This window comes from Rousettus aegyptiacus, unplaced genomic scaffold (assembly GCF_014176215.1).
Source record: "Rousettus aegyptiacus isolate mRouAeg1 unplaced genomic scaffold, mRouAeg1.p scaffold_m13_p_7, whole genome shotgun sequence".
Classification (NCBI taxonomy): domain Eukaryota; kingdom Metazoa; phylum Chordata; class Mammalia; order Chiroptera; family Pteropodidae; genus Rousettus; species Rousettus aegyptiacus.
The window spans coordinates 107,977,197-107,995,610 of NW_023416310.1; the positions used below are offsets into that span (position 1 = coordinate 107,977,197).

General features: G+C 48.2%; 1 protein-coding gene across 2 annotated transcripts in view; it reads right to left on the minus strand.

The window, feature by feature from the left end:
* Positions 1-1,930: 1,930 nt before the first annotated feature.
* MAML1 (mastermind like transcriptional coactivator 1) overlaps positions 1,931-18,414 on the minus strand; it is a 39,899-nt gene continuing 23,415 nt past the window's right edge. For both annotated transcript variants that reach the window (XM_016147738.2, XM_036224380.1), the window contains exons 2-5: positions 10,921-12,327; positions 8,740-8,979; positions 7,260-7,356; positions 1,931-5,363 (exon numbers count right to left, since the gene is read on the minus strand). In XM_016147738.2, coding sequence (XP_016003224.2) covers positions 4,384-5,363; positions 7,260-7,356; positions 8,740-8,979; positions 10,921-12,327 — 2,724 coding nt within the window. In that variant the 3' untranslated portion in view covers positions 1,931-4,383. The remainder of the gene's footprint in view (positions 5,364-7,259; positions 7,357-8,739; positions 8,980-10,920; positions 12,328-18,414) is intronic.

The following is an 18,414-nucleotide window of genomic DNA, read 5'->3' on the forward strand; positions in this document are numbered from 1 at the left end:
CTGTGACCTGCTCTTCTGCCAGAGTTCCAGCTGGCTCCTTTCCAGCACCCGGCCTCAGTCAAATGTCCCCTCCTTCAAGGGGCCTGCACCAACCACCACATCTAAGTTGTCTTGACCACCCCTCACCCTCGCGGCCCAGCGCCCTCCATCTTACCGCCCTGCTGGTTCCTTTCCCACACTTACTGCTCTCACATCATCCTGTTGACCTGCTTGTGACGCTTCTCTACAAGTGGCTGAGGGCTCTGGGCACCGCTGCCGTGCTCCTACGGCAGTGCCTGCACATGGCAGAGGCTCTGTAAACACATGCTGAGTAAACTGTCCCTTAGGGCAGCAGTCCCCAACCTCTTTGGCCCCAGGGACCAGTGCTCCTGAGAATCTAATGCCTGATGATTTGAGGTGGAGCTGACTAGTAGTGCTCAGGAGTAGCTGCAAATACAGATGAAGCTTCACTGGCTGGCTGCCCACCACTCAGCTCCTGCTGTGTGGCCTGGTTCTTAACAGGACATGGACTTGCAACAGATAGTTCAGAGGTTGGAATGCCTGGCCCTTGCCACTGCCGAGGCCTGGCTGTCCAACGGCTCCTTTGATTATGGGAGTTATCTGGTAACTCTGAGTACAAGCTGGGGGCAGGGGATTTTTAGAGTGGTATTATCCGGATTTCTTTTCTATTGGCTTCCAATGTAAGAAGCCCAAGCGACGTTCAAAACCTCCACAAACATTTAAAGTAAAGGGATTGTATCTCATCAGGTGGAAGCACTGTGATGCACTTAACCAGTCCCCTGACAGCTGTCCAGACTGTCCCAGCTTCCTGCACTTAAGAATAGTGCCACTGTAACACCCCTGTGCTAGGACCTTTTTCTGTATCCAGGATGGCTGCTCAGAATTGGAATTGCTGGGCTGAACACACAAGAAAATTTTAAGAAGTTAGATACTTTTTGCAGAATTTCTTCCCACAAAAGGTTGTACAACAGCCTGCTACACTGCAGCCAGCACTTACTCTGACAAGCAGAGTCATCTTACATTTGTTCTAATTTGCACTTCTTTGTTAACTGGTGAGGATGACCCTCCCTGAGACACAGATATTGAACTATGACCAATTAAAAACTTTACAATGGCTATTGCATACTTAATAGACTACATTATAATATAAACAGAACTTTTATGTGTCCTGGGAAACCCCAAAATTCGTGTGACTTGCTTTATTGCGGTATTTGCTTTATTGCGGTGGGTCCAGACCCGAAACTGCAATATCTCCAAGGTGTGGCTGTAAAACATTTCAACTGCTAAGGACCTAAAGTATCCCTGAGTAAGCTGGTCCAAACTCCCTCACGTTAGACATGAAGACATGGAGGAGCCCCAGAGAGGGCCCTGAGTGGTACTGTGGCAGCCACATCTAAGTTGTCTTGGTTGCCCTGTTTCCTGTAACGGTTGAAGGTTGTTCACTTCCCTTACCATAATAGGTAGGGGACTTTTCAGTGTCACAGCTGACATGGCACAGACCACTGGCCCTGGTTGGTCACTCCCCTTACGGCCCACCAACCAATCAAAATGCACTTTTGTGAGGAGGTATAAGGTGTGTATAATGGGGAAAGCCCTGCTGCGATCAATCGGGGCTCAGCCTTTGGATGTGAATCTGCTGAGCTGGTGCTGGCACCAATAAACGCTACTTCCTGCTTATTGCCTTGGTGTCCCATCTCTCTGTTCGAGTATCTTGCAACAGTGTCAGTTCCAACTTTATGCCTATTGTCAAATAGCAGAAGTTACTCTGCGGTAAACCAAACCAAATACCTCACCCCACCTCAATGCTCAGTAAGAAAATAGCCAAATGACAAAAAACAAAACAAAACAAAACAAAAAACTACCAAACAAAGCACTGGTGGCCTACTTCCTCCCCTGCTGACACAGCCATGCAAAGAGAATACATAAGCAGTTTCCATACTAGCAAAATACTTTTATTATTTTATAATGATAGAACAGGAAAGTCAAGATTTCTTTTTGGTGTATACCAGAGTTAAAGGAAGTAGAAGAATAAGGGGATTAATAGGATTTTTATGTACTTTGATGACAATAAAAAGTTAATACCAACTGTTTGCCATAAAACTTATCATAGCTCCCCCAAAACACACATATAAAGGATCATAGTTTTAAAATCTATAAAAGTAAAAAATATACAGTCAGAGCTCTAACGCTTATTCCATCTTTAATATAAAATTGTAAACATTATTTACACAAAGCAAATGTGTATAACGAAAGTCCGAGCACCCTTTTGAGTCATGGCTCCTGGAAGACGGTGATTTGCACTGAAGCAGGGTCCTCTCCCCCAACCACCCCAAACCAGGTTCATAAATAAAGCCATGGGCAGCTCCCGGGGGGACCCCAGAATCACATTTTATTGCTCTGACGCTGCAGCAAGCAAGCAGCCTGCTGTCTAGGTGGCCCCAGGACTAAGGCAGGGGCAGCCATTCCCAGGAGGGGAGGCAGAGCGCCCTGGGGACGGAGGTGAGCAGCAGAGGGAGACCAGTGGGGAACAGGGCCCATCACCAGCCTCCAGCCCGCTATATTTGGTAGAAAACCCACTGAAGTCCCCCTATTCCACTTCAGACTGGGGAACTTACTCAGAGGGTGGAGTCTTCACTGGCTCTATGATTCATTCCCTTCTGGGGAAGGTGAGGAGGGTGGTTAAAGGGCAAATGGCCCAACACCACCATTTGTGGTGGGAAATGGCTATTAGAGAAGAGGATCTGAGGGTCCAGGTACCCCTGTGAAGGCACTGCTGGTGCAAAATCGTTACCGATGCGTGGACGGCCCTCCATCCCTTCATCAAAGCCACTCAGGCTGGCCACATGAATACTTTCCTTGGCTCAATTCTTTACATATGACACTCCTTGAGTTACGTATTTTGAGACTCCAGGGACATAAAAATGGAGCTGTGGTTTCTCCAGAGACTGCCCTATGTCTGAGCCACTCTTCGGCACACCTTTTACTCTCCAACACTCTGTGAAAGGCTCTCACCCTGCGCTTGCCATTTCCGAAGTGCTCTCTCCATCTCCTTTTCCACAACCAGGCCACACATAATACTCTGTTTTGTGGACTCTTAGCTTAGCCAAGTCTATTAATTCACAGACCTTAAAAGAGAAATCCACTTGAACCTTTTAGAGAGGATGTATTAGTGTTATAAAGCAATTACCTTTAAAAAGTGCAAGTCATTTGACATGGAGTGGCAGAAGGAATAAAACAAAGTGGAATTCCTTCCTGGGCCGGGCCTACAGCTTGGCCTCCCTCCCCAACAGGGCACACCTCTGAGTTCCCTTCTCTTGACAATGCTTTCCTTTCTAGGGAGGGGTACCCTCCTCTTGCCACTGTTAGGACTCTCTAGGGAACTGAAATGACTCTTTCTTTTCCCTTCCAATCTAGTAAATCATTGCCTTAAAGAGATTTTCCATGTGAACTAGAGAGTGAAAAACGAAGAGACAGAAAGAAAAGTCATGGGAACTGAAGCCAGGGTGAAAGAAAAACACCTGTGCACAACTCAAAAACAGTCACCTTCCTAACACAGTAAATAGAAGTTGTCAGAGAAGCTGCAGAAGGTAGGAGGTTACAACGAAAAGGGACACAGAGAATCCAAAGACTCCATTTTGGCAGTTAGCCCAGGGCTGCCTGGGGTCTTCCTAAATGCTGACCTGGAAGAACAGCATTCTGGGAGAGGGAGGAGCTGCTGGAAAGACCACATCTGTCACCAGCTCTGCCATTGCACAGCAGCCTGTTCCTTTTTGGCACACGCAGTCATAGCCTTCACTTACAGAAATGACTTCCCAGTGACCCTCTCATTCCCCTGAAAGCTGACAAAGCAGGAAAAAGTCTCTTCACCAAAAGGAAGCCCAATGTTTCTATGCCACTTAATCGACTTAAACCACCACCTATCCTAGGCTGTTTTAAAACCTTTAAAAAATTTATCCTTTTCTATGCTACAATTGCAAATAGTTCTACTATATAAAGTTTCAACAAAAACTTGTCCTCAACATTAGGGCATGAGGAGAAATCTTGGATTAAGTCAACGCGATGGCACAGATTTTTATAAGCTTGACACCATGGGGTTTCACTGTGATAACTGTTGGTTTTTTGGTCATTTGGAAAGAAAATCACCTGTATAACCCCGTCCTGCTGTCTCAATGCCAGCAGATGGTCTGGGCCAGCCCGACGGACCACAGTGGCATGGAACCGTGGGCTCCGCAGAACCTGCCCAGGCTAGGGTCAGCCGTGGCCTCTGCTCTACCCACCCAGCACCCCAGGCCATGGGCTTTTGGTCCAAACAGTTGCTCACTGTCGAAGACGAGACAAAAATACAGGGTGTATGAACACTGAAAAACACCATAAACCCTCTCATTACTGAGGCCCCAAAAGGTCATCCAAGTCACTCATCCACTCTTCCGAAGTCCTGTTCTTCAGTAGGGAGTCAATCAGGTCGGCGTCTCCGGCCATGCTGGCCAGCCCACTGCCACCTGGCTGCCCGCTGTAGGCGAAGGGCAGCTCCTGGCCCACAGTCCGCATAGGGTAGGCCTGGGCGCAGTGCAGCCCTGCCCGGCCACCCAATGGGGCACCGGGGCTCTGGCTGAAGGCCCCCAGCTCAGGCCCCCCAGGGCTCAGGCTTGGCAAGCCCTGCTGTGGGGCTCCCTGGGGCGGGGCTGGGGCAGGAGCACTGGCCCTCTGCTGCGCACCCACGGAGGACAGCAGGGGCCCTGCAGTAGCTGCCGAACTCATGGGTGCCATGGGCCTGCTGGGCATTGCCTGGGAGAACTGTGGGCTGGGCATCTTCAGGTGAGTCTGCTGCATGTGGAAACCAGAGGCTGCTGGGAAGGGGCTCACGGTGCTGCTCCCTGGGGTCTGGCTGCGCAGGCTTGGCATTCCCTGATGTTGCCAGGAGGGGTTCTGGCCCCCCAGGGCCGCTGACACCCTTGGGACCTGTGGCTTAGTTAAACCGGAGTTCAGAGTCCCCTTATTGTGTTGTTGGGAGAGGCCAGAGCTCCCCAGAGAGTTCTGTCCGTAGGCAGCTGAGACCGAGGTGTTTTGGCCCAAGCTGGTCTGCCGTGGGACATGGGTGTGTCCGTTGGTGGTCTGTGGTGGGGGCTGGGAAACCATTTGGGTCATGCTGGACGCCATGCCGTAGAGGCTGCCCTGTGGCATGCTCTGGGAACCGGGGAACTGGGCCACAGCCCGGTCCTGCTGGCTTGAGTTTGAGGGGAGAGAGGAAACTGAAGTGTGTCCAGGGCCCACTGGCATCAGATTCCCAGCCTGAGGGAACACTCGGGGGCAGCTGGAATTGGAGGGACCCAGGTTGTTCATGCCGGGCACAGCAGTAGAGGAGCCTAGAAGACAGAGAAAGGTCTGTCAATCAAGCTGGCATTTCTTGACCCTCACTGTGGAGACACTCCAAGACTCAAGGTGCAGCCGGTATGCTACGGGCATACATCAACACCGGATGGTCAGTGGGCTTCAGAGAAGAGCCCTGGGGGCTAACAGGGCAGCGGGCCCCCACACGGTGGGACAAAGGCCCGTCTGCAGCACTGGGGACACCAAGACAGGCAGGGAGGAAGGGGCAATGCCTGGAAGGAAGCTGGAAGACTTCTTAGGCCCACCCCATCTCTGCTCTGCAGCAGGCCCTACACTGGGCACTGAGGGCCCCCAAAATCTGACTCAGGACCTGCCTGAATGAAGGCTCCAAGCGGTGTGACAGGTGACAGCAAAGGTGGGTCGGCAGGCTATAAGAGTACAGGGGATAAAGGCTCAACGCGAGGGAAGATTGCAGAAAGCAGCAGAGAGATGGTGACAAATACACTGGTTTTTAAAAGGGTGGAAGTTTAACAGTCTGAAGAAACGAGTACTCCAGGGAAGAGAATGCACAAACGTTTGTAGTTATGAAAGCAGTCTGTGTGGGTAGCTTGGGGGCTGTGGTATGAGGCAGCATCCAGCTGCTTAGAGATAAAACTGAGGAGTCTTGGCCACACTCAGAAAGGCTGCGGGCGTCGTGAAGGACAGGGCTGCATGGCCCGAGGGTACTGGACTTCGAGCATGGTTCAGAGCCTGCTGGGCCAGGGCTGCTAAATCACTTAGGTGAGGGTGCATGCAGTGGGCACTGGGGGGTGGTGGAGGGAGTGTGACAGCATGTTTTTTACACCATAAATGACAGGTGGGCAAGGCATGGAGAAGTCCAGATGTTTACCAAGCACCCACTCTGTGGCGGGCACTGTGCTTGGGACAGCATAGAATGGGATAGAGAAGTTCTGGCCTTGGGAGACATGCTGGACACTGAGGTGGGTTTCTGAGTGACCGTGTAGGGATTAACCGTAACAGTACTGTTTCTCCTTTCATTCTCCCCACTAGCACCTAATTAAAAACTGGCTTGAGGAAAAGAAATAGTCCATTTCACCGCCAGTGACAGCACAAGACAATGTAGGCAGAGGCAGGAATGCTGGCTGAGCCCCAGGCTTCTGAGATGCCTGCTGACTCCCACCTCAGCCTGTCAGTGCACAAGAGGCTCCACTGCACCCTCCAGAATGCAAGCGGTAGCCAGGTTCTCTGGGACGCTTCATAGTGAGAATCATCGACCAAGAAATGGACAAGCTCCAAAGATATTCTAAGAAGAGCAGGAAGGCAGGTCCAAACCACATTTTGCAGAGTCTGTCAACTGGCACCACAATGAGTTTCTGGAGTGACAGCCTGAGCAATGGCAGCCAGGTCCCCTTGCATATCTGACACATGACAGCTGAGAACTTGGAATTTTTCCTGCCCTTTCCTGGTCAACTGTCCATGGCTGGCGGGGCCATCTGTGACACCAAAGCGAGTGGATAGGAAGAAAGAAAAGCAGAAAAGGCCTCACACAAGTGTAGTAAGTCTCCATTATCTGGAAGCCTGGAGGAAGTCATTTTACAGAAGCAGAGAATGCTTTTAAGAATTACAGAAGCTATTTCCTGTTGATAAGATATCTTCCAATTAGAAAGGGCTTTGCTTGAAAAGACTATATAGCTAGGGACCCAGCCAAAGTGGTCTGCCTCTGCGAGCCTCCTCTCCCGGCCTGCAGGGTAACTTGACAACCAGGAGCCTTGGCTAAGCGGACCGAAGTATACCTGAGCAAGTTAACCCAGTGTGCACCTGGCACGAGGCTGGGCAGACAACAGGAATGTGGCGCACATGGAATGGAGCAACTGCTCATCAGGGCCTACCTTTCCCTGCCCCAGAGCCACCAACACCTGATGCCCCCTCACCTGTGAACTGTCCAACTTGCTGTGGGAAGGTGCTCTGTGTCGGATCTTGGTACTGGGGTGGCGGGCGAGTCAGGTGACGCTGAAACTGCTGCTTCTCCTAGAAGATGGCAAGAGCAACAGAGCGAAGCAAGCGACCCACATGAGATACACAGTGAGGTCAGAGCGGCGTCGGTCCAAGCCTGTGACTCACAGACGGACTCCGGCGAAGATAACGCTCTTGACCTCATCTGGGAACTTTTAATAAACATCATGAAACAGAAAGAGGGGGCAGACCTAACGACAATAAGTAAGGAAAAAAAAAAAAAGACGGTGTATCAGTTTTAAAAATGGAGGGCAGATCAGGGAAATGCAAATCAAAGCCACAAAGGTATACCACTTCACACCTAGTAGGATGGTGGGATCAAAAAGATGAGCTTGGCGAGGACACAGAGAGACTGGCACCCTCACATACTGCTATGGGAGACAGTCCAGGAGGTGGTTCAATGGTTAAACGTAAACGTTACTAGCCATATGACCACCCCAAATACACACTCGAGAATCAAAAACCTATGTTGTTCAGGAAACAAAACAAATGTCTATCAACAGGTGAATGGATAAAAAAGTAACATTCATACAACAGAATATTATTCAGCTATAAAAAGGAGGAAAATACTGATATGAGCTATAGCTAGATTGAACTTCGAGTCCACTTATGTGAAATGTCCAGAAATAGGCAAATCTATAGAAATAGAAAGTAGATTAGTGGCTGCCTAGGCCTAGGGGGTGGGGAAATAACTTTTAATGGGTATAGGGTTTCCTTTTAGGTGATGAAATGTTCTAAAATTGTAATGGTTGCACAACCCTGTGAAGATACTAAAAACCATGGAATTACACACTTTAAACGGGTGAATTGTATGTCACGTGAATTATATCCCAATAAAGCTGTTATTTAAAAAATGGCAGAACTGAGGCAGTGATGTGAGTTTTAAAATTCCCTCTAGATTATTTCTTCTCTTATGTCTTAAAGATAGAAGTTAAAATTCTGCAAACTCGTGTAACCTTGGTACCTGCATACTGCTTAGTGACCAAGTGGATGAATGGCAAGGCTTAGAGGGGACTTGTCAGTCCTGGTTCTATAGTCTAGGACCCCAGGCATGTCTTCATTTCTGTTTCATGTTCCAGCTTATAACAACGAAGCTGGGACCCACAGTGGCAGCTGCAGACAAGGGACATGGAAAAATGTCCCTAACATGCCAAGTTTTAGCCACAGATTGTCTTCATTAAAATCTCCACTAAGTGACATAAAGCTGCTTCTGACACAGGCCACCACTGTCCAAGAAATGCCCCAATCTTGGAAAAGGGTTTAAAAAAAGCAAAGCACTAATGCTGAATATGCATACGAGCACACATTCATATCACCCCTAGTGGAGCTTGCAGCCACTGTGGTGATTTGGGAGGAAGGAAAAGGTGGGGTGGGGTTTTCTTCCACCTTTCTCTTTACCTGCTCTGCCAGAAGGTGCTGTTGCCTTTGCAAAAACTGCTGTTGCTGCAAGTGCTTTTGTTGCTGCTCCCTCTGTTTCTGTTGGTCCAAAAGCAATTGATGCTGCTTCATTACAGCTGCCTGCTGCTGGCTACTGAGATAGGGGGTGCTGCTGTGAGTGCTGGCAACAGATGCAGTGGGTGGCTGGGTCCCCACGCTGGAGGCCTGGGCTGGCATGGGGACGTTGGGAGGGTTCTGCTCCTGTGAACAAAGATAGGGGGTCTCAAGTCACGTGGGACACAGTGAAGTCTCCCTGTCAGAGCAGATGAGCTCCATCCATCCAGCGAGAATGAACACTTGGGTGTTCAGGCACAGTCACCAGGAGTGCATTAGCTCTGTTTCCTGTAACTCACCAGTAGCAAGGGTGTGATTTTACATTTACGCTTGGATATCTGCACACAACCATTTCTGCAGGCAACTGTGGCTTACACATACAGGCACACTGGAGTGAGTGTAGGTGGGCTCCCAGAAGAGCACTCTGAGAGGCCCTGGTTGATGGAGACACTACATTCAGAGTGTGCAAGCCTCTGGTCCCTGGTAGTGGGGCTATCCTTGAACCGCCTGAAATGGTATCATTTGTCCACTCATGTATAGTATTTTTCTGAGAAGAGACTGCTTGGCTTCTCTTAGATACTCATGTTTTTAAAAGACTATCAATGAAAACTTTAACAAATATTCTCTATTCACACATGGACCAAAATTGAGAGTCATGTCAAATGTTTCCACAATGTTATTCTAACATCATTACTTACACTTCGAAGAAAACGGGAAAGTTTAACTCAAAACAGGAAAAAGGCAAAAAGCAATGATCACTTAAGCAAGTCCAACTTCTTGAGCTTTTTCCCACTCCTTACTTATTAATATTTAATCTCTACAAGATTCTACAATCTTAGAGCAGGCAGATTCTGATGTAACTTCCTCCCCCCAATCAGCAGAAGCTTAAGGGCAACAAGAGGTGCTGAAATGGCAGTTGTCACTGTGCCGCTCTTTCTTACGTTCGTTTTTTATTGCTGTGTAGCAGTTTAATGACTGAAATAAGTGAAGTTTCAACATTTACTTATGTATGCAATCTGTTGAGATGCTTAAACTGCCTCTCGTCTTTGGCTAAGTAGATACGATTGTGATGAATATCTTGTATATAACTTTCTCCTTTTTTGGATTATTTCTTGCAGGAGTATAATGTGTCACTGCTTATGAACATTTTTGTGGCTTATAAAAAATACATAATGTCAAAATGACTTTCCAAAAGCACTGTGCCCATTTGCACACCCTTGTGAGTAGGTCAATTTTCTCATATTTGAGTTTTTAAAAATTTTTATGCTACATATCTGTGCTATAAATACACAAAGGTACACGCAAAGGTATTTACTGCAGGCTTACTTATAGTAGTGAAAAACTGGAGACAATGCACGTTACACAACTGTTGTATGCAACTGTGAAAAAGTTTCAATACATCTATGTGCGCAGACATCCAGGCCACAATGTGGAGAAAAGCAAGCATGCTGCATTGTCTTTGAGGAAGCTGGGGACTCTGTCAGTGCATGAGGCCTGGACAGGAAGGCTTCCAGGGAGGAAGCAGCTTAGAACATATCTGAAGAGAGCAGAGATGCAAATCGTGATCGTGATAGCACTGGCACTTGACCATTCTCTACCCTACAGAGCCATGTGCTTCTCTGGAGGCTTGCTTACCATGACTGAATAACCATGGACTTCAGAAAAGTTAGGAGGAAGCAGTACTCATCTAAAAAGGTCATAAGCTCACTAAAATTTCACATATTTTGAACACAGAGCTCTGAAATGTAGTAAAAAAATAAATAAATAAAAGCAAAGCCTCCAAGAAGCACATTAAGCCTGATCTTTATCTGCAAAAATACAGCCACAAATGACATAAGTTATATGGCATGAGGGAGACATGAGACTAAGGGCAGGTGATCCCTCAAATGTATGAAGAGTTAAAAACAAGTTATACTAGGGAATTTTACCCTGTTATTATTAAAAATCAGCCCTGGTTTTGATCAATTTTTACTCCCAAGGAGTCACAGGACAACTACAGCTGCTCCTCCCTTCTTCCTTCTGTTTCCCCACTACCTGGACCCAGCAACCACTGGGATCCAGAGTATCAGAGAGAAGGCAAACACTTACCTGGCTGGGAGGAACCAGTGATCGGAAGGGCATATTTCCGGGCTTTGGTTTCATCAGAAACAAGGAGTTCTGCTCGTTGCTTAGATGAGGCAGCTGCTGGGGAAGATAAGCCATCAGGGCTGTCTTGCTCTGGCCAGCCCCAGGGCCACCTTGCCCACAGTCCGCTTTGTAGTGAGAAAGGGGCTTGGTATTGCCATAGTCCAGCACCGAGCCTTGGTTAGTCACGGTGTTCTGGCTCAAATTACTTGGCGGCTGATGACTCAGCAGGTTCACGTGGCTGGGTTGGAGGCAGGGGCCTCCGGGATGGGGGGGACCCTTGTTTGTATTGGACATCGTGAGCAGCGTGGAGTGGGTGAAGTCCTGCTTGTAGCTGGGAGGACTGGCAGGCTTCTCCATGGGATAAGGAACGCTCAAGGGGCTGTGGGAGGGGCCTGTCTGAGGCCACGTGGACATCTGGCCCGGTGTTGGGGTGGCCTGCTGTGAATTCTGGAGCATCTGCTCGCGCTTCTGCTTGGCAGCGATCTGCTGGAGCTGGTGGGCTGAGGACAGCTCTGAGGTCCCTCCCGGGCCCTGGCTGGGCAACACCACACTGGAGATGGCTCTTTGTGCATTCTGGGCCTGGGCTGATGCCGGCATCAGGCTGGGACTGGGACAGTCCACCCTGGGCTGACCAGAGGGGTGGAAGAGAGGCTGAGAGCCCCCTAGGCTGGATGGATCTGTGCTCACTGGGCCAGACGAAGGCCCCATAAAGGTCTGTCCTGCAGACCCAGTCCTCACTTGTGGAGAGCCTAACTGTTCTTGTTCAAAGGCTGCTGGAGAGAACTCTGTCTTAATATTAATGTCCTGCACCAACGGGGGCTGTGTGGCAGTGCCAGAAGACTCTGGATCCTTCTTGTCTTCAAAGTCCTCAGTGAACAGGTCCTTCATGTCCTCGTCGGGCACTGACCTGTTCAACTCCTCGATGAGCTCCTTCCACTCCTGCTCGTTGAGGTTGAGGTCAGGCATGAGGTTGCTCTGGGAGATGGAGCCTCCGGCTCCCGCAATCATACAAGGCAGGTCATCGACAGGTTCCTGCTTCAGTTCTTTATTCAGGCTCAGAGAAAACGACTCACCAGGGCTGCTGCCTCCGTTCAGGCGGAGGCCTGAGTCTGCCAAACGCTTCTTGTCCATGGAGGTCGGCCCCAGCGAGTGCTTCCCGCCAGCCTGCAGGGCCTCTGTGCCAGGCTTGTCAGGTTGACTGATGGGGGATGCCGGAGGCAGGCCGTTGGAAGAGACAGCTACTCCGAGGGGGGTTTCCCGGCGGGTCTTCTTATGCCCAGAAAAGAGGTCTCCATAACCATTCTGCTGATCGCCATTTTGAGGAGAGGTGGTGTTATCGAGGTTCCTTTTCACCGTGTCGTGGAGATGCTGAAAAAAATGGAGAAGAGTGACGTCTATGTGCAGCACAGTGCATGAGACCCCTTTGCTTTGACCAAGGGCCTGTAGCCCAGCAGTGCTCCTCTGTTGATTTCCTGACCACTTTACACTCCTTACTCTGGAAATACCCTCCAATTCACCTCTGGGGCTGCCTCACCCTCCCCCAAGTCCTGTGACCTCAGCTGAGCAAGGACCACTAACCAGCTCAGCTGTGAGAAAGGACCCAGTTGCAGCCGACTGGTAAGTCCCTGGACTTGGGCCGTCCTCTCTCTCTTCGCAGGGCACAAGCCTGATGCTGCCCAGTCTCCTGGTGTGAGGGTGTGCCCAAGAGTGGGGTCAATGAGACAGGGCCAGAGTGCGTATACACACTGTTAAGGATATGACATGATGCCTGCATCTAGCTGTACCCGAGAGCAGCCATTCTCCCCTTTCACCTATGAGAACAAATAAACAAACCCCTTGTGTTTAAGCTGGTTTAACTGAGATTGCTGCCGCTTTCAGCTGAAGGACCCTGGCAGTAAAGGCTCTTTCTCAGGCTTGGTAGAGGCTGGCCACCAGTGCTAGGCTCCATCCTGTAGCACAGGCCAGTGTTAATGCCCTTTCCAGGAGCCTTGCCCTGCCCCATCCCTTCTCTCCCCCTGGGATTTTGTCCTACTCTCCTCCCCACCAACCGTGAGCATTTTCTAATCCCCTGTGCCTAGTGACCACCCTTTACAAACTCCACTTCTTATCAAGACTCTCTGACCAGAGCCAGGTCTGTCTATGCTGTCATTTTTGCTTCACCATCCTCAACTAGATTCATTCAACTGATGTTTTATAAAGAGGCTGTGAACTATGAAGACAGATGGAACCTGTGCATGGGCTCCCAGTCTTCTAGGACATGGGACATACATGGATATGGCTACAGAATAAGACAAATGCCCTACACAAGCAGTAAGCACCCTGAGAATTCAGGGGCAGGAGTTTCACGAAAAGAGCATGACGATGGGGCAGGGAGGAGAGAGGTGACATCTTCCTCCTACCTCCCCAGCCTAGTCTGCAGCTGTCAGGACAGGATTCCTCCATTAACGGGTACTCATATCCAGCCTCTAAACACTGGCTACTCCTTTCCTATGTTTACTTTTGTTATATTTTTGTCCGACATCCCCCAACCCCAATCCCATTCCTACTTTCCACTGACCCCAACCATCTATACTGAGCTATTTATGTTTACAAAGTTCCAAATAACAGCATTCATTATTATCTTTAAATAGACTTCAGAGGAGTCAGACAGTAGCACGCAGCCCTGTGCTGTTGTCCTCCAGCTGCAGAGAAGGGCCACGCTGACCACCACACCTGCCCCAGGACCTGAGTGCTAGAATACTGTTACCCAGGGTTCCCGCCTAAGGCAACTCAGTGGGCACCAGCTCTGAGCAGTCAAACTGCTAGACACAAATGAGCAACAACTAAGAAAACAAAGAGGCCATTTTCTAATCTGAGTCCTAATTCTAATGCTCCCTCCCATTCCTATTCCCACTTCATTTTCTTATTTTTTAACTGTTAAAGCCAATTGTAAGTGCTGAGTCTGTAGTTCTTTAAATCAGTATCTGGATACCTAAATTAGCTCAGAAAAACTTAGGAATACTCGATAAATGAAACTATATATAGGGCAGAGGTGGAAGCAAAACTTGATCCTATGACTGAACTCAAGAATACAGCCCCTCCAACAGCCAGACATCAGCTTTCCTTTCCTGTAGGTTCTTCTGCTTCCTGCTGCCACCTATGGGTGAGAGGGAGGAAAGGAACTATGCTCCTAAAATGGAAACTATAAGATTCACTGTTTGAAAAGTTTTTTTGGGAAAGGTAAATTCACACTCATTTAATCTGTTAGAAGGAAATAAATATGAGTTGTTAATTTTTCTTGGATTTTTATTCTATTAATTTTTTTTTGGGGGGGGGGATCATTTGTTCCTCAGTGTCATGTTTGGGTTGTCTGTAAACTAGGAGCTCAGTTTTCCATTTTCCTAAGGAGGAAGATGGAAACCTAAGAGGTCAAGGCACTTGATGAGTCAGCTGTTTGTCCCAGATTAGAAACAGAGTCCTTCTTTGCCCTAACAATTATAAAAGCTACCACTCCCTTTTTCAATATCCACATGCAAACAGCTGCGGACAAGTTCCAAAGTAACACCACCACAACACCAGGTCATTTTCTGAACTGCTCTCAAAATTTAACTTGAATGATGTAGGTGGGGGTGGGGACTGTGGAATGTGATGGCCATGGCAGATTTTTAAGCCTTGAGCACTGCAGAAGGTGGCAAGATGAATAAACCACAGAGCCTAATCCCAGAGAATTCAGAAGAGATGGGAAAATGGCTTGAAGAGATTACAGAGTACATAAGAACACAGTAAGCGCTTATAAACAGACAAGACTGGCTGCCATGTATAAATGTACATGGTTGCTCTCAGCCTAATGTATTTATGGGTGCTCAGCTCAGAGGTTCCTGTTCCTGTCTTAACTACCAAATGGTCTCGTGGTGCACAGGGTTGAAGGAGAACCGGTTCTGACGCTGGTTTCCAAGGGGGTTCTGCTGAAGAACAACACATGCCTATAAACTGGAGCTCCCACATGCTCATCTGGTCAGTCTTCCACTGACACACCCTGCAGGCCTTAGCCTGTGCCGCCTACCATCTTCTGTTCTGGAAGAGAGGCCCCAGGATATCAACGCTGCTCCAGTAAAGCCAGAGTTGCAATACCTTGTGGACACCTAATCAGCATCCTGTAACCCTGCTTGAACCACCATGCTTATAGGCCAGGCCCTCCACTTCCTCCCTCTTTGATTATCTACCACTGAAATTCCAATGTGCTTTGTGGTCAAACTCCCCCAAATGACAACATCTATACTCTTCCACTCTGAATTAACAAACATGTGCTGTTTAAGACGGGGTGACTCTCCCATCAGGGCTCCTCACAAGTGGCCAGCCACTCTAGGGCAGCCACCAGTGCTTCCTGCCCTTTCTCACTGGGTACTCACTGTTCATCCTTCTCCCTCTCTGTCATCCTTCTATCAGCCAAATTCCCCCACCCCCACCCGAGAACCAGCATCCTGGTCCACCACAATGTGGTGGCTTCCATCCTCTGGGAACTGACTGGATGGATGTTGGATGCAGAGAGTAAAAGAAAGGGAGGATTTAGGAGGCCTGCTTTCTCCAAGGGCGGCAATGATCTTCATGCTGTGAAACTCAGTCCACATTTTCAGTGTTTTCCTCTCTGTCCATCATCCGCCACTTAATTCTCTCTATCGTTAAAGCTTTCTTTTCTCATATTTCTCTACCACATTACCTGGCTTTCTCTTCTACTTTTTTGGCTGTTTCTTCTTAGTCTCCTTTAAGGTAGGTCTCCCCTTCAAATAAATATATGAGTCCTTTCCTTTTTTTACTCTGCACACATTCTGAGTGATCTCATCCATTCTCATGTCTTCGAATTCCTATGACTGAACATCAGACACAGAATAAACCCAGAGATACAGTGCTGACCTACCAGCCCTCGCCCCACCGGCCCTCCTTTCACAGGCCCTTCCTATCGTGCATCATGCTTGAGTCACAGCGGCCTTCTTAACAGCCCTTCAAACGTGACCGCTCATTCTGCCTCAGGGCTCTTCTCTTTGCCCAGAACGTCTTCCCCGTTATCTTCCAAGGGGTGGCTCATCTCATAATTCAGTTTCCTATCTCCCCAAAGTCATTCTCTGATCACCCATTCCTCCTGCACAGTCACTCTATCCGATTTCCTTGTTAATTCTCCTACCGGAAGCACTCATTTGAGTGGACATAGCTCCACTCCAATTAGAAGGAAAAGGAGAGACCTCAGTACCTAGAACAGTATCTAGCATTTGATAACTACTTGTGAATGAATTGTGCTATCTCTAACCTACCCATGTCTACAGAGCTCCAGACTTCTGTCAACCTACTACCTGGTGTGCTCTACTAGGGGTAGCACAGACACCTCAGACTAAATCTTTCCAGACTTGGAGCAGTGTCTCCCTAGTCTTGTTTGCTGTGCTTCTGTTCCGCCTCAGGGAATGTCATGATGACCCCCCGCCCCCTGCCCAGACCCATAAACCAGGGACCAGGGAGCTGCTCCTGTCCCCTTTTAAGTCCCTGCATCTGACCAGTCTGCTATCCCTACTGGGCCCGCCTCCTTAGCATTTCTTGAATTCACACACTTCTCTCCTTTTACTAACATCAACTGCTCTGGCTTGAATTATTTTAACTGTGTCTAAAGCCAGTCTTGTCACAACTCCCACCCTCATCTACGTTGTACCCTATGGTCAGAGTGATTGCATAAAGGACAAATCTGATCTGGTCATTCCCCTAAAGCTCTTCCATGGCAGGTCACGACACAGGTCTGTGTGATCCTGAGCTTGGACCTGGCACACATGCACTCCCCACCAATCCCCCAACCGCGCCAGTGCCACACTCCTCCAGTGTGCAACTCACCAGAACACCTCACAAGTGTAGGCTGAAGTACGTAAAATGATAACCTTTCAGGGAGCCATGGTGAAATAATGGCGAGTTCAACCTGACACCATGCTGGTTTTTCCTTTCCTTGTGAGCTCCTCCAGCACCCTGAACATATATTTAGGACCTTTAGAACCTTGTGCAGGAAAAGACCCTCTCCAGGTAAAGTGGATTTATTTTCATGCAACATTCAAGGTTCCAATGATTTGCCCATCACCCAATTTAAACAACTATTAGTATTTGGCCATTTTGTTTCATTTCTACCTCCCTATCCCCTTACCCCCAAAACTGTATTATTTAAAAAAATAAATCCTATGCAAATTATCATTTAATCCATAAATATTTCGGTATCTCTCAAAAGTAAAAACTCTTGGATAAGACGTGGATTTGAGCCAAGTGTGATAGGGGCAAGTCATGACTTTGCAGTGAGCCTTGCCAAGCACCTGGCACCTGCACATACTATTCCCCATGCTTCAGAATCTCACCTTCGAAGGCGCCCTGAGGACAAGCATCACTGCTCTGGTTCTGCTGCAGACAGAAGCCAGACACTCGGCGGGGTGTCCAGAGGTTTGCACATTTGGAGGTCTGGGGAAGGATGGGCACTGGCACCCACAGCCCTGTCCCCAATCAGACTGAGGCAAGGTCTAGATTACCCTCTTCCACTCAGGAAGCCAAAAGAGGAGTCTGGTATGAAGCACAAGCAGCAGGGAGTGAGTCAGAGTTTCAAACTGTAAGAAACATACCTCCCCTAGGTCAAGCATGAAGAGCCCCATCAAGGTGTCCTCACCAGAAAAACAGGCTGTGCTAGGAGGAAACCCCACACAGAAAGGCCCCAAATATTTCTTCATAAAGTATTTAAAGAAAACCTATCACAGAACTGTCTGCTAGTAAAGATTCCTACATTTAAGACATTATTTGTCTTCTTAGTTTGGACCCTCACTGATATAGAAGCATGGGGAGCACTAAAGAGATCAGTAAGCACCATTCCTTGCCAGGGACACACCAAAAATGGCCCGTCCTGAGATCTGCATTTTCCAGAAAACTTCAGTTTGGTGCCTAGACATTTTTATCATCACTTTTCTTACTCTTTATTTTTAAAGAATTATAGAATCTTTAAGGACAGGACAGACATGTCCAGTGACCGTTCACCCAGTTTCCCCCAATGGCTGTATTTTATATAATTACAACACAATATCAACTGGGAAGAATGTACGTGTACAGTTCTGTCACTGGAACATATGACTAAACCTTTTTTGATAGAAAGCTTGGCTATGTATTTTACACCATGTAATCTCTTCTGGCATTATTATAAAGCAGAAAAGTTAAAATTCACACTTTATACTGAGAAACAAAATTGCTAAATAGATTTGTTCTCGTACCTGGCAGGCAGTCCGTATGTTCTCTTTGCTATAGAAAAACCAATCTGGAACACTACAGGAGTCTCAGAAGGTTGTGCAGTGCACATGAAAACAAAGCAGACTGGGGTAACTGGCTGCATGACCTTAGCTAAGATATAACCCTTCCAGCATCTGCTCTCTTGACCTGCATAATGAAGACCCTGGGAAAGATGATCTAAGGTCCCAC